This window comes from Epargyreus clarus, unplaced genomic scaffold (genome assembly GCF_041222505.1).
Source record: "Epargyreus clarus isolate Ecla_fem2 unplaced genomic scaffold, WU_Ecla_fem_2.2 ptg000004l, whole genome shotgun sequence".
In the NCBI taxonomy this organism is placed as follows: Eukaryota; Metazoa; Arthropoda; class Insecta; order Lepidoptera; family Hesperiidae; genus Epargyreus; species Epargyreus clarus.
The window spans coordinates 971,988-989,034 of NW_027332212.1; the positions used below are offsets into that span (position 1 = coordinate 971,988).

At 34.8% G+C, this 17,047-nt stretch overlaps 2 protein-coding genes across 2 annotated transcripts in view; one reads left to right on the top strand and one right to left on the bottom strand.

Moving 5' to 3' along the window:
* Myo31DF (Unconventional myosin ID) overlaps positions 1 to 9,428 on the bottom strand; it is a 38,554-nt gene extending 29,126 nt beyond the window's left edge. The window contains exon 1 of the mRNA XM_073092761.1: positions 9,188 to 9,428. Coding sequence (XP_072948862.1) covers positions 9,188 to 9,276 — 89 coding nt within the window. The 5' untranslated portion in view covers positions 9,277 to 9,428. The remainder of the gene's footprint in view (positions 1 to 9,187) is intronic.
* A 233-nt stretch (positions 9,429 to 9,661) lies between these two features.
* LOC140757228 (uncharacterized) lies at positions 9,662 to 16,375 on the top strand. The gene is made up of 6 exons (XM_073092765.1): positions 9,662 to 10,228; positions 12,957 to 13,080; positions 13,509 to 13,655; positions 14,138 to 14,348; positions 14,484 to 14,558; positions 15,989 to 16,375. The coding sequence occupies exons 1-6, from the start codon at positions 10,038 to 10,040 to the stop codon at positions 16,207 to 16,209; spliced, it is 969 nt and encodes a 322-aa protein (XP_072948866.1). The 5' UTR covers positions 9,662 to 10,037; the 3' UTR covers positions 16,210 to 16,375.
* The last annotated feature ends 672 nt before the right edge of the window (positions 16,376 to 17,047 follow it).

The following is a 17,047-nucleotide window of genomic DNA, read 5'->3' on the forward strand; positions in this document are numbered from 1 at the left end:
CATATCAAAGAGTCTTAATGAAGTTGAGATCTCCTTCCCCCCATTGGGTATTTTTGAGAATATACGTTGAATGTATCTGAACTCTACATCCATTTCTTACTACGTCGACGTTATTTACTAAGGTAGTTCCTAACAGAAACATTGAAATGAACATGCATCAATACAACAAACAAACATCGGCATTACCTGTTAAAACGAAAGCCATATCTTATCATCATTATCACTGTCGAGTCAATACAATCGGCCGCCTTGAATCCGAGCTGATACCTTGCCTTATCCTGCTGATTATCACCTTGTTTAATTTACTTATGACGTAATCTCCTGGTTACTAACGCATCTACCTGTATTTATGTTATATTTAGTACACAAGGTTTTAAATGGAATGTTGTAGGCAGCTGCATCCTTGAGGATAATACTTTTATCCTCACAAGACTTCGAGTTATCAAATAACGCAATGTGAAGACTTGAAGTCTGCGGAACTTCCTAGAACTTATTTTCTCGCCTGCATTACTTAATCCGCGTTTTTTTTGCCGACTAATTATAGACTCTATTTATTTCTATACTTGACGAACTTTTTCACTAACCAATTTCTGATACTACCTACTTTCGAATGCAGCCCGCCATTACCTCATATAACCATTACTCTTATGTGGCCCGTGTTGCTAAAAAAAATTCCAACCGGTGTCAAGAGCGATTAAAATCCAGGACACAGGCAATAACGTTTTCGCCAACAACACGTACAGCGAAGCTTTATGACTATAGCAAAACGCTTTCTAGGGATGCCTTATGATTTATGACAAGCAGTGGTGACTTGGAAACACGAAATGCCAAACTAAACAAACCTAATCATAAAATCACCGAATCACAGTTGGGTGCTGCTTTAACAATCACAATCAACTAATTTAGGAAACACACTAATCGTTGGAACAAGCGGTGACAATTGGTGTTGATTTTGTAATGGGTTTGCCGCATGAGGGGCGATAACACACATTACATTTACTCAATTCTTAGTAACATCGCGTCATTAGACAGTTGGGTGCAAGGGATGAGAGAAGGAAAGTGATTATTTGTTTATCACACCTAGAATGCTATAGAAAAATTAAACTGTCAGTTGTGCCCATCAATATTAAGTAAAACACTTAGGCGAGTGTCGAAAATTACGACTTCCCATAATGCGGGTTTAAGTCCTGGTCCTGTTTAAAGTCATATACATACATTCATTAATTATTCTTAATGGTAAATGATGATAGCCAAAAGGGGGAAAAGTTTAAAATAAAAACATATACTGGTCCAACAAATATTCAAACAATACCCAATTTATCGGCCTTATCTTCCTTAAATTTCTTAAATAAATATTGCCAAAAAACATACTATAATAGATAGTCCGATCTATAAACAAACCTACAAGTGCTTACTCAATCAAACTCACTCAAAGTGCTGTCTGTAACGGGCTTTACATTTTTATGTACAGCAATAAAGATTATTTGTATACTAGAATTTATTACCACTCATTTCCATCATTACATGCATTACACACATAATGATAATTAAATTAACATACCGCGGAGCCCGCGTCCGCTCGTCAATTATAACGTGTTTACTTCATAACTGACCTTTTGAGGGAATCAGAGCGGGAAAACAGGTGTATTGTAGAAGAATAAACACCACAAGTAATTTGGTTATTGCTGTAATGTTGAACTAAATGCCAATAGGTAGGTACTGGCGCTAAGGAACAGACTGGCATTTAGGACTGACCTATTTCTTACTATACAACGCAGTGTGTAGTGTGTGTGTGTGTGTATTACCATCCAATATTGATCGACTTACTTGAGCTAAAGAACTTCGAGTCTGCGTACAAAATGTCTGAACAAGAAATGCCAATAATGACAAATAAAATATCAATAAGAAATGCATTTTCGTATGAAAAGAAAGCAAACTGAAAAAAAATACATAATTTTATCGCACAAAGCTATTGACTGACGTTTGGTCTGCAGCTTGGACAAATGACAACTGACGCTCTATTGTACTACATCTTCCTGTTTGTAGCACTTTTAGTTTAGACATTTTTGACAAACTTCAATTCTTAAATAAGTCGATGTTGGTTTCGATATACATATAAGAATAAGTTGTGGTGTTCAACTAAATGGCTACGTGGAGATTGCTGAACCACAGACAGACACTTGAGCGTGACTCGTCTATTAACCTTTTGATTCGATTCGCACGCAATGATTTATTGTTGTTCTTCCAGAGAGAACTATATTTAACATTATTTAATTTATATAATGTTTACTTTTGATAACTTATGATTTAAGATTTGGTATGAGCCTTGCTGGTTAAATGGGGTAATTCCTCGTTTTTTTTTGTGTACAACAAATCGAAAATCAATCTTGCATGAAGAAATTGATAAATTTCTTTTTCTAGTTTAGATTACAGTTAATTAAATTAAGTGATAATATATTAAAAGTATTTGAAATCCAAAAAGATACCACGTAATATAGGAAAAAAAATGGACCGATTTTAATGTGACTAATAAATATAATAAAAACAGCCTCAGGCATATTGCACAACCCTACTTGGTTATAAGTTCGAAAAACTATAGTGACCATGAGCCGATAGTCTAAGACAATTGGACCGTAGGGAATCATCATATGAAGCCAGTGTGATTGACGGTCATTAGCTGTACCAATAGTTGTTGTTTGCATTGCGTCCATCGCACTGTCCCCAATACGAAAGGACAAATTTTATGATCAATATTTAGCGATTGTCACGTGCACGCTCGCAGTGGTGTTTAGGGTTGCTAACAAAAACTTTTATTGAGTTAAGAAATAATAATTCCAAAATAAACATAGATAGATATTTTATAAAAATAATTCTTACTACAATAACACCTATGTATTTGTTCACCGTCATTGAACGTTCAAATATTAAATTAAAAATTTAAACATGTATTTTTCAAAAATACTATTTTGAAGAAATTTTAGATTTCTTCCATAAATAAGTCACACCGAGTTTTATAGCTGCTATTTCCTTACTACATTCTTGCGATAGGCAGCCCTGATTACAACAATGCCGATGCGATAAGTGCGCCAGTCAGTCATTAGGTACCACCTCGATAGGTACTTACAACTTATATACTACTATTAACAAAACGTGACCGCCTTTATCTACTGGGGATTTTTACCAACGTACATACGTTTATTATTTTTAATTTATAACCTAAGATTGTACATATTACTATTATAAATACCTCCTTTTGAGTCGTCGTCGTTGAATGTTGGTTAAAAAACTAACAGTAATAAATTATTTGGTACATACTATTATATACCTACTCCTACTTGAACATACCTAGAGTATGTATGTACACTGTAGGTATAGTATACAAAAACCACAGACACAATAATCAAGTCACCCACCAACAATACAATTACGGAGCAATATAACCGCACATGAAAATGTATTAAATCTTTAAGTGTCGCAAAACACAGGCAAGGTAATTTACGAGCGAGCAGCGTCTTGCACGGCGTAGCTTTATCGTACGAAGCATCGTAAAAGCTTTACTGTGGAGACGCATCAGCCTGATTCCAAATATCCTCGCTTGGTGCAGAATATGCATGTTTGTTGCACCGGTTAGGCTACTTTCAGACGCTACGTTAATCTCAAGACAAATTTGAATGTATTGAACGAGAAAACATATCTCGTTTTTATTTTAATGTATCAATGCTAGAGTTTCATAACAAAAGGTCAATAACCACTATTTATAAAGTCGTTTTTATGCGTCGTAGCTCCATTAAAAATGGTTCAGCCGTATTAGAGGTAATAACTATTACACAACGCTTAAACACACTTTTCCTCGGGTAGGATTTAATCTTCTTTTGAGGCTGATTCCTAATCAAGTGAGAGGACGCACACTATTGATATTTCAATTTCATAAAAGAAGTTACTGAGTAGGTATAACATCGTGTTACTGCAAAGATAAGCGCAAGTATTATCATGAGTTAAGAGGTTTTACTAAGTGCTTAGATATGGCAATGTCGACACTGCCTCCTTAAAATTTACGGCGCTACTTATGGTCGTTGATACTCATTTAACATAATTATAACGAACTTCTGCCACCACCGCAACAACTCCAGGGTAAACCAAATAATTTATCCGCTAACTCTTTGCTGACCTCAATTTAAAACAACAAAAGGAAACGTAATGATACTCATTTACTATGTTTTAATAAGAACATGATCTATATCAATCTACAGCGATCTTTATTATTTATCTAGCACCTGTTGAAACTGCACTCTAGTCTAGGCCAGCGAGGCAAAAGAATTACAGATGTAAATCTAGTCATAAAATCTTCGATTTAAAATAAAATAGTCACAGAATATTCGCACGTGCATATATAAAGTTAGTGCAATAAGGCACTGAGAAAATGAAGTCGTAACTCTGATCGCGGTTGAAAATTTGCGGTGTGACCAAAAAGTGTGCAAACAGTATAATTTCGCCTCGACGGATATAGGTTGGTTTTACTGGCAATAAAAGAGAATTTACCACTATGCATATTATTGCAATTACGTAGGTATAGGGTTTGAAGACCTTCTCGGAGCTTTTAAAGATGTGAAATAGATTGGATTGTGTTCCATTTATATTTACTGCCGATGATAAGTGAGAATTTTCATAGGTTATAATTAATATTGAACCTGCTATAATTTTTAATTGTCTGTAATTATGGATATCGGATCGGATTCGTATCATTTATTAAAACACTTTAGGATCTTGTTTGTGCGTGTAGATGTAGATATAAAACATTGTTTTAATTGTAATGTTCATGTATGCACTTTCGTAACATAAAAATGTAAACGGTGGTTAGTTTTTAAAAACTGAAAAAAAATATAAATAATCTTTTGTGAATAAAATTTACTGTTACTCAGGTATACATGTATATATTTTGATTAGTATTCGTACATAATGGTGGTAAAATCTATTTCTGACTAAATTTAGTAGAGACTATGTATATTAGTAATGCCTCATAATATACCGCAGATAGGACGTAGTCTGTGACAATCATGCTACGATAAATATAGTTTCAAGTTAATAAGCTATTACATCATGAAAGATGAGACATGTTTGATGGCCATGACGTCTGTTCCATTGTGAGAGTACATAGTCACGATTGTTTACAAGAAGTACCTAGTGTTTAGGGTTTGTGCACACAGGACGAAATAATGGCGGCATTGCGTTCGATAAGACTACAAACGCACACTGTGATATGGGTGGCAGTAAAAAAGAGGTAGGTATCACCAAAAAGTTACCATGAGTAACCTCCTCTCATATCGTAATGTATTATACCGACCAGCTCTAAAATTAGGTTGCAATTGTAATTAAAATGTGCTATAAATAATGTACGCTATAAATACTGACCGGTAACTCAAAAATATGCTAATAGAATGAAAGCCATATCAAAGAATTCGTGTCCGTCCCTTAACTCAATACATTACTTACGATTATATTCACGATGATATTTTTTATTATTACGAGACACCTACTATGCGTATTTGTATCGATGCAAAAAAACTGTCTTTTTGTTTATTTTTCGCCGCATGACAAACGCTCATTATGTCATTATATTATATGCGTAGGAATAGTCACTGTGTGCATGAGACCTTACTCATTATAAAAAGTAAAAATGCATTTAAATGCTTTTTAGTTTTTTGCTGTGATTTAAAAAGTCAAAGCATGCAATATCTGAATTCTAAATGTCTCCATGAGAACTCTAATAGAAATATTTCAGGAAATGTCCTTGGAATATTCGAAAGATTGTACGATTCGAAAGATACAATAATGTTTTACCTACAAGGAAATAGAGTGTAAAATAAACCCAATTATTATTTTATCCAAACAATCCTAATTAATATTGTAAATGCGAATGAGTGTTTGTTTGTTTGATATACTTCCAGGCAGCTAGGGCCGATCCTACATAATCAATTGTCATTGAATTTTTGATAATATTGGACTTGTTCTATGTTCAATCCAACCAAAAATGACTTAATAAAATCTTTCACCCAAACAAATTAATTAGGTACCAGTGTATAAACAGGTAGGATATATCTTAAGGATGTGAAGGAAAAATTGTATGAAAGGCCAACACCTTGGATGACATCAGACAGCACGGCATTGTCGCTCTGTCATCGCCGTTACAAACAATGCTATACCTTTTGAGAGAGGCCACTGCCACACTATCAAAGAACTATAGCCTTTGTATGGCAGCTGTAATAAAAATTAATTGACCACTGTGTTTGTGCTCGTGTCAATGAAAGCACCAGGTTGTTTAAAAACAAACAAGTAACATTGTTTATTTATCATCAAGTTACTAGTTAGTGCTGTAATATAACTTATAATTCAAGTGCATAGCCCTGTGGCTTGTGTGGATCTGAAGAGTAATCTACAGTCTACATCGTTTTAACGACACATACGCATTTTGGCGGAACGGTCACCATACGGGTATAACACGCGAAGAGTTCGGGTTCGATCCCCGGCCAGCCCTAAAACTAGATTATTAATTTAGACTTCTGTTCTGGTTCTGAACGTTTGTTATTGTGTGTGTTTATGGCACCTATGACACAGGGAATCCTAGTTTGGAGCTGAGATTGTAGAAAGTAGCTTCCTTTTAATGAGTGAGGCCACTTCCAGTGTAGAGGATGTTTAAAACCTATGGTCCATTGTCACAATTTATTAATGCTACAGGCTTAAATAGTAATACACCATATGGTGCAAAATTTGCCATAATATTCTGATATGCTGAGTGTTCCAGGTTTGATTGTTCCAAATATTTAAATGGTAATTTTGTAGGAAATATTATTTATTAATTAAATGTCCTTGTTAAATGAGTATGAAATATTCAAGTGCTGATATAATGTTTTAGTTTTAATGAGACTTGAAAATGTGATAAAGCATAAATCTATATACATACACCAAAATAACATATTTTACAATTTTTGTCTGTCTGTCTGTCTGTCTGTTTGTTCTGGCTAATGTCTGAAATGGTTGGACCCATTTTGACAGGACTTTTATTGGCAGGTAGCTGATGTAATAAGGAGTAACTCAGGCTACTTATATTTTATATTATGTATGTTGTTTGATTTCTTTTTAACCGAAACCGTGAAATTGCGGGACACAGCTAGTTAATAATAAATATGTTCAATTTTGTTTCTATTCTATTCCGTCATAATATAATTTTCTGTTTACAATATCAACTCAATTGAAGTTCAAGGTTTCATATATAATATGAAATAGGAGCCATATAGTTTAGACATTTAATTGTTGGCTCTACCATTTTATCAGGGAGTGTAGCTAGTATCAAAATCTCAACAAATTTTAATAAACAGCGCATTCGCTGTTCATATAAACTTTATTATGAGACAAATCATTATACATGCTAAATGAATATATAACAGAAGGGTAATAAGTAATAATGTTTATATAGAAGTTTAGTGTTATGTGTGTCTTGCATTAGCATCTGTGATTCAGGCAATGAAGTCATACATGCATTCGTAAAGCAAACTGGTAATGTGTTTCATGTTTGTTTCTGTACATTATATGTTATTTTAGTACATAGCTTGCTCAAGGTGGACAAATATGTCAATTGTTAGTTTGTTAATATGTTTGTATATTTATCATTGCACATGTCAGTTAGATAATCTTAGAATCCTCTGTGGTTCATGTTCATCCTGGAGGCCCCGTGCCTATTTCTGTGTGATAAGGGCAATATTAACTGTTATTGTTTATTATGGCAATATAAGCTGTTACAGTTTGTAGAAAGTGGTAATGGAGAGATACTTATTTGCGTTTAACCCTTAGTCAGGGGTAGCAACATATATTTGTCAACTGCAGATAGGAGTCTAATCCTATCTGGAGTTGACTATAGATGTTCATAGGCAGTAGTAGCCACTTATCATCAGATGTACACTTGTTTTGCATCTCAATATTAAATAATATTTTTTTTACACCAAGCCAATTTGTTTTTCAATTAACTTTAACCAAATGTCGAACACTTAAGTTGAGATCAAAACATGTTAATAGGTGTATTTTACATGTTAATGAACAACAAATACTCTGCTTTGATAACCATGTAACTATAATATTGATATCATTGTACTAATGATCTCAGTGGCATTTTAATTATTTTTGTAATAACTATTATAATGACCACTCCATAGAGACCACAACACTATATAAATGATAAGTACCTAAATGGAATATTTATATCATAGGAATAAGGATAATATGTAATATGTTACTCCAATTACTATGAAACTCTCTTCTATATTGGAAAAAAATAATTACATTACTACACTATATTACTGCACTCTTGTATGTACACTCCATGTAACACAATATCCAGTATACATACTTAAACAATACATCAATTGATAAATTTAAAGGCAATAAATATTTATAATTTTAATGAAAAATCATTCTAAGGATCCAAAATTAATAATAATTGTGGAGCATGCATTATTTTGTTAACATATTTTCATTATCTACATGTTTACTTGTACTAGTCAATGCATATATAATGCATTTACAAAAGAATTCAATAAATGTTCTTTCATTTATTTTAACTTAAATAAATTAAAAAAATTAAACATATAACATGAACTGATGTATGTTTATCTTTATACCCGTTTTTTCTCCACTGCATTGAAAACTGTCAACGATAGTAAAAAAATTAAGGTAAATTTTTATTTCCAGATATAATTTTAAATGAAAAATATGATTGGTTGTTATTTTATTTTATGCAAATGATATTAGTAAGAATCATACATACGTAGAACCTTAATGATAAATGTATGAACGAAAGATATAATAAGTACATAAACCTATCAATACAAAAGTATTCATACGATCATTCATTGTCTTATTTACTCAAGTGTAACTTACAAGGTTAACGTTATAATTACAAGTCAACCACAATAACCGACTGTTTACGGTTTGAATTTTAATACGGGACTGTGCGGCTCGAAAATAACTTATGACACCGATGCCGGGCCTAAAGTTCACCAAAGTTTTGTTAAAGTTTATATAACTTAAAACTATGGTTGTAAAGGCTTATTAAAACAAACAATCCTTCGAAGTTTATTTTAAATATATTCTAATGCCTTTAATGTAAGAAATATTGGTAAAACGTGTAAAATCCTACCTTAGATGCAAATTTTCGATGAACGTATCTGTTGTCAAATTGTCCAGTAGAACAAAGTCGGGCACACCGACTTCAGGTTGAGTCGTCATTGTTGACGAGCCACTTTGAAATCGCACTGAATAAATAAGAACAACTGTTCACAAAGTCGACAGTAGTTAACACGTTAATGTAGTTATTGTCAACAAACCGTTAAATCAAGATAAGGCTGAACACATCCACCCCCCACAAACATTTCATTTAAACTGACAGTTTTTTAAATTCCATTACCTGGTAACTCTAAAATGCAATCAGGATTGCCATTATGAAATAATTATTTCACTCTTTAAAATTACATTTTGTATTAGAAAAATTAACTTTCTTTTTCTATACTTTAAATAATTAATTTAATTAGATTTTTTTCAGTAAACAATATAATTAATCGTTATCTGTCATTGAGAACTGCTGCGTTACATTGTATATTCTGTTCGTCGCCATTTTCCTTGTTGTAGGCGCCTCAAATGTCATAATAATTTCAATTTTCCGAAAATTACATTTTCTTTCCTTTTTGCGTTATTTTTAATGTTTAATTAGGGCTATTATATATATTTGTGTGCGATTATGTATTATTTGCATCGAATATAATCGCTTGTGTTGCTGGTTTCCCCCGATCGACAGACCAAGGATGTTTGATTGATGTTCTACAATGAATAGCGAAGTTCGTCTTCATAAAAGGTAGCGAGTAACTTCGACGCCCACGAGTGTTGTCAAGGGCTCCTCGGTGCGGGAGGAGTTTTTGGTGTTATTGCGCGTCGGGGCGGGGGTATGCGAGCGGCGCGGTGAGGTGCTGCGGGCAAGTGCGTCGTATGGGACAATGAGTGAGTCTCCGGGAGTGGAGTGGCTGCCGGCGTACAGCCCGGGCCCGCCGCGCCACAGCCCGCTCGGGCCCATCCCGCGGTTCCTGTTCGAGGATGTGCAGCCGCCGTCGCTCCAACAGGAAAACAACAACAAGGAAGACCAGAAGGAGAATCCTAATAAAATCAAACATGCGAAGCCAGCCTACAGGTAAGAATTTTCCTTGTGTAGCGACTAACCTTGAGTTTATTTATTAGTGATTCATTGTTGTAGGCCACTTCACAGCCAATAAATCATCATCTCAATATATTGTAGAATCTTCTAATACCTACATGTTGTAAATGTGACTTACAAAATGTCTTAAGCAATATTTCTGGGAATTAGTTTCTCAAGTAAAAAGATAGTCTAGCCAAAACTTTTGTAATACATAGACAGTTGTTTCATTTTTTGAAATTATTGAAACATTATTGCTTACAACTGCTCGTTTTTTTAATGAAATAGTAACAATTTGTTTGAAATTTAGCAATTCACTTTTCACCTTGATCACCTTTGGTGATATAGCCATAACTCTTTCCATTCTTAAATAAAAATATTTATGACAGCAACAATATTTTATTATGTGCTTATGGGTGCAAACACCTATAGTTACAATTGTCAAACGGGTGTAACAGCCAATGATCACCTTCATTGGTTTCAGGCGGTACAGGAATACTATGTGATTTTTTTTCGTTCTGGCAGACCTCATGTAAGCCTTTGTGATGTTTCAACGACACTGTTTTGCATTGCTACAAAACAGATATCACATTGGTTCCTTTCCTAAGCATTATGAGTACCATTAACAATAAACATATCGTATAGCCACTTTTCATAACATGTGATGGATATGAAATAATAACATCTTACAATTCTATGAAAAACTATTTTACATAATTATGTAACAATATGATTTCAAGCCAATGAAATTATATTTTTCAATTTTGTTGTCATAATCTACTTGTAGCACTTTACTAAAACTGCTAGTAATCATTCTAATACAGTAGATAAAAAAGATATGCATAGAAAAGTAGTTTTTCCTGTCTAGGATTTGGGCAATTAATAATAAGTAATTAGTCTAATTACTAAATAATCTTGTCAATTAACGATAGTCAAACAATTATCTATTTATGTATGTACATACTTTTGATAAACAGCATAATTTATTGTATAATTTATTGAGAAAAACAGTAATTTTATAATAAAAAATTGAAGGAGTAAATTAGTATGCAATCCAACCAATGGTAAGTGGTCACTGCTGCTCATGGTCTTCTGTAACCAGCTTCATATAGAACAGTGGTTCTGCCTGAAGTGGATCACAGATGCATTGCAATTCTAAGGAGTAAGATGGTCGCTTCATATGTAACTCATTTGGCATCCACAACTTTCCAATGCAATGGAGAACTGTTACACATTGGCAACAGGTGAGGTAGTGCTTCATTCCCGGTTGGACCATACGGAAAGCTAGTGAAATAGGGCTATTATTTTAATAATTTGTACGACACATTCCATACATCCTTTATATGCAAATTCACTCTGAAGTGGAAATAAAAAGGGTTTTTTTATTGAACTCTAGCAAATTGACCTCCATAACGTAAAGTTTAAGGGTACTACTACAGAGTATTGTCATTTTAAGGAAGTTAGGTATGCGATGTTAGGTATAAGATTATGCACAAAAATAGGATCAAAATAGGACATTCACTTAGGAGTATTTTATTTTTGCCTGAAATCGGTACTTAGAAATAAAAACACAAAAACTTGAATATCTCAAAAACAAATCACTATCGGCTAGGGTACTTAATGACAAAACCTATTGCAAATGAGCTCTACTTTTACCCCTCCAAGGGAATGTATCGAATTATCAGTAACCCTGTATAACATAACACTTAGAAGTACCAAAGCATCTATGGTCAGTTTCAGACAGGGCTCATAACATACTACCTGAGGTAGATGGTATTTGTGATCTACTCTCTTGCCATAAACATAGAAACGGGTTAACATAACTTATACACTAACTTGATGTCAAAAAACCTCTATGTTAAGATGTTGGCACTCAGCCAAGACCCTGGTAGTGACTCAATTAACACCCATATATAAGGTAGGTAGGTACCCATATATAAGAAGGAAAACATTGAGTGGCAATGAACTAATTGAATGAGTTTTACACCATTACCTTAATAATATTACTTGAAGTCACAGTAAATAAAACTATTTTTGTATATACTATTGGAGTACTTAAGTAGCGAACAAGCATGCAGTCCATCTGATGGTAAGTAGCTACTGTCACCGATGGACATTTGTAATAAACCTCAGATAACATTAGAATCCTAGCTGAGATCTGCCACAGATGCATGCACCCCTGAGGGCTAAGGTGGAATACTTTAATTAAGTATGTCTCCCTTAAAACACCCATTATACTGGAATACAGCAGCACTTAACGTTGCTGTTAGTAGGAAGAAATAGGTATGGCGCTTATGCCACCAAATTCAAATCACAAATGGTTCTACCACCTGGAAGATGTGATGCATGTAGCAGATGTGTCAAATAGGCAAGATAGTCCATTTGATGTTATTACTACAGATTACAGATATCTGCAAATATGAAAAAGATGGGAATCTAGCTCTTAGTAATAATTTTCAAATCAGAGCATAGTACAACAAGAATTCAAAACACTTATTGGTATATGCTAAGATATTCTTTTAGAGTAAACACATTGTCTATTTATACATTAATTCATGTAGTGAGTCTCAAGCAGCAACTTTTTTATCTGCAATTTGATGAGAGTTCCATTAACCAAAGTTAAGTTATTACAGTGAGTATTTTATTAAGCAGACCTCATTACAAGATAAAATTTTCTTTCGAACTTAAATGATCCGAAATTTAACGTGCTAACATCATTTTGCAGCTATGCTAGTATGATCAGGCTGGCCATCAACAGCTCGCCCAACGGCAAGATGACACTCAACGAGATATACAACTACATTTGCAATGCCTTCCCTTACTACAAGGAAGCTGGCAAAGGCTGGATGGTAAGTAGACTGGAATGTAAATTCATTTAATCACTCTTTATCAATACAATGAATGCTTTTTCAGGTTTCAGTTAAGAATTTTTATTCTCCAAAAAATATACATTTATTATAATAAAGGTGATACCTGATGGTAAGTGGCTACTGCCGCCCATTGACAACAGTAATCAACCCCAGATAGGATTAGATATTCCTACCTGAGGACTAAGCTGGAATTCCTCAAAAACCTTCAAACCAGAATATAGCAGTGCTTAACATTGTTGTTATGAGGCAGAAATAGGTGTGGCGGTGATGCCGCCGGAGTCGAGCCACAAAGGGTTCTACCACCTCCAACAACTTTTAATATAATAGAATATTAAAATAACAGTTTTCTTATTTTAAACTCATTGGGACCTGGTATAGATATTTATACATCATAAATACAATTTCAGAACTCAATAAGACACAACTTGTCACTGAACAAGTGCTTCATGAAGGTGGCTCGCAGCAAGGACGACCCCGGCAAGGGCTCCTACTGGGCCATGGACACCAGCTACAAGATGGCCGAGGTCACGCCTCGCCGCAGAAGGAGCTTGCGGGTGTGTGCCCATATATTCTCTAGTACTTGTTTCTACTACTAAGTAATAGTAGAAGTGGCCTCCAAAATTTGGTTTACACCAAACTAGAGTGTATAATTTTCTAGTTACAAGCTTGTAGCCAAATACTACACCTTCACTACTTTTGTATATAAATCATTGAAATATTTGTTGCATTTTTTGCTATTTGTAACCTAACAAGATTCCGGGTGGAGGTTGAGTGGGGAGAGAATTACTCTGACTTATCTTTCTCTTAACTCTTGGAATCCTATGTCAGTGGTTTCGACATAATCAAGCTCATTAGAATAAACTTTGCTGACATGCTGTACTGACTGTGGGAAATAGTTGTATTCCTTTATGTTCCTGTCTTTTTTTTCCCGTGAATTTCAACCGAGTAGTAATGTAATGTAGACTAGAAAATTCCAAACGAATAATATCAACTTTGATGAGACCAACGCCCAGCTAATGTAATTTATTTTTTCTAGATGGCCCCCTACAGTCCAGAGTGTAGTTCGAACAGCAGCGGCGAGGCGGGCGCGGGCCCGCTGGGTGCGGAGGCGGCGCCCACTCCGCCGGCCACGCCCACCACACCGACAGCGCCTACCACGCCCACGACCCCATCTGCACCGGACACGCCCACGTCGCCAACACTCACCACGGTCATAAAAGAAGAGCCAGTTGTCAAGGAGGAGTCAGGTTTGTATTGAGTATCGAATTCCTCCTAAAGGACTTTATTACAATAGTAATAATACTACTTTTATAATAATACTTTTTAGTAGTGCTTTCCAATTAAAAGAGGGACTGCTGATTTAAAGGGATGAAACATTACAGATTCAAGACACATGGACGATGCGCTGACGGCACTCATGAACGAAGAATTGATCACAGACGTGGACATTAGCAGAGGTGAGTCAATTATACAGGGTGAATTTTTAAAACGGGCCTTCAGGGCCAAATCCGAAACTATAAGGATTAGCGAAAAATGCTGAAAGGAGTTACGAGGCCGATTTTGATAAAAACTAAAACTGCATCATTACTTTTTTAAAATAACTTTTTCCCTAGCCGGGAATCGAACGAGTCCATTTTGAAAAAAAATACACCTCTATATTATTCCACTATCTGATAGTGTTGCTTATAAGGATCAAAATCTGGAAAGTAATGATAAATGACAAACTAAAGGAAAAGCCTCAATTTTAAGAAAATACATATTTTTTCATATTAATTTGGCAGTTAAGTTCCCGCCATTCATCAATTTAAATATTTCGTGTATTAACATTTTTTTGGCTCAATGTTTCTAATCATTCGAAATGGACGTTTTGTTTCTCAATAATTTATATTTTTATGTCCGACTTAGGTATGGGCGGAGTTTCGTTTAATACATATGTAAAGTTGACAATTTGCGAGAATTACTTTTTAGAGTCAAATCCGAGTGATTACTAAAAAAAGAGATATAGAAAATCATATTTAACGTTGAAACAAAGTTGTAAACAACAAACAATAAGAATTTACTATTTAATCAGTTATCTATTTTCATTAAAAAATAAATCCTAAAAACGGCGGTAACTTATTTGCCAAACTATTACTTTCTCATACTAAGCCGTATGTCATAGTCATAACATCGAATAATTAGTTGATTAACCAACAAATTCTTCAATGGTATGACTTATGTATGTTCTAAAGAATTATACATAAATCATTTGTTATGTATAATCCTTAAGGATTGGTATGCCAATGTATGGAAAAATACGTATTTTCTTCAAAATTTTCCTTTTCCTTTAATTTTTCACATAACATTACTTCCCAGAATTTGATCCTTATAAGCGACACTATCAGACAGTGGAATAATATAGAGGTGTAATTTTTTTTCAAAATGAACTCGTTCGATTCCCGGCTAAGGAAAAAAATATTTTAAAAAACTAATGATGCAGTTTTAGTTTTTATCAAAATCGGCCTCGTAACTCCTTTCAGCATTTTTCGCTAATCCTTATAGTTTCGGATTTGGCCCTGAAGGCCCGTTTTAAAAATTCACCCTGTATATTGTTATGATACTCATTAATGGGTTACACAGATTTAAGCAAAATGCAAATCCCACTAGGACTACTCATTTTAATAATAACATGTACAGTGAGCCTGAGGAATAGTGGGAAAACTTTATAATACTAGATTTTTCTTAGTGTTTTGTTGTATACTTTAAGTGCTGACATAATAAACGTTGCTGCAATGTAACACGTCGCAGCATAGGCAGATAATTTCTCAACCAAACGCCGCACGGCGCAATGTTTACGTTGCTATGGGCGGCCGATTTTAACGGTACGGTAATGATGTGATCGTTGCAGAGCGCTGGTGGTGGTCGGGCGCGCGGCGGCACGTGTGCGTGGTGCGGCACAGCGCGCTCACCGACGACTACGGCAACTTCGTGGAGCTGCGCGCCGGCGACTGCGACTGCCCCGTCGACGACTCCGCCCCCGTCGGCCCCGCGCCGCTGACCCCGCCCACGCCCGCGCCCGGCCCCGCCCCCGCGCCGCACGTGGCGCCCTGGCACGCCGGCGTCTTATAACACCCGACGCCGCGGACCCGAGACTCCGTCGCCGTTTCAGCCGCGTCGCTACGTGGGCGTCAGTTGGGTGAATTGATTCTTGTATCGTCGTCTGAGAGTGCCGATTTGAAGCTCCGGTTATGTAAGTATCAACTTATTAAGTGGATTAATGTAGAATATATAAAATTATGCTACGGAAAAGCAAATAAATATCTTGTTCGTTTTTCATACAGGTCTTATTATATCTTATTTTTTATTTCAATTGCCAAACAGTGCAAACTTCATTTCATTGTATTTGCTCTATGTGCGAGTAAAAACAAACTTTAAACGCTCTCGGACGACATACAACTGTTGTATTTTCATATACAAAATTATGCAAGCAGTTGAACATTTCTTTTTACAGAATTGTATATAAAACTTGCCAGTAACACACCTATGTTTTTACAAATCGAGTTAACTCAAATAACTATAACGTTTATAAAAATATAAAAATTCTTGATACATTTATATAAACGATCATAAATTGACTTTATTTGCTAAAAGCTGAGTGGTCTTTATGTATTACTATATATTATTGTTGTCACTTTAATTTGATATTCTGTCGAATATTTTACAAATATCTGCCAGAATATATTATTATTAAATTAATACCTTAACTTAGAGAATATTTCAAATATGATGCCATCGATTCTTTATTATCAAGTCGCCCTTCTAAAGTTCCATTCACTCATTTATTCCTTTTGTCTATTAATTAAATGTCATTCGTTTGTTAATAATTTGTTAAATATAACTTATATCCGGTTATTAAATATAAACAAAAATCATGTGCATATATTTCAAATAAAATATTCTCTGAGCT

Excerpts from the sequence above, each read along its gene's own strand:
- LOC140757228 (XM_073092765.1), top strand. The coding sequence starts at position 10,038 with ATGAGTGAGTCTCCGGGAGTGGAGTGGCTGCCGGCGTACAGCCCGGGC. Across the intron at positions 13,081-13,508 it reads AAGCTGGCAAAGGCTGGATG|AACTCAATAAGACACAACTT; the intron begins GTAAGTAGACTG and ends ATACAATTTCAG. Across the intron at positions 14,559-15,988 it reads AGACGTGGACATTAGCAGAG|AGCGCTGGTGGTGGTCGGGC; the intron begins GTGAGTCAATTA and ends TGATCGTTGCAG.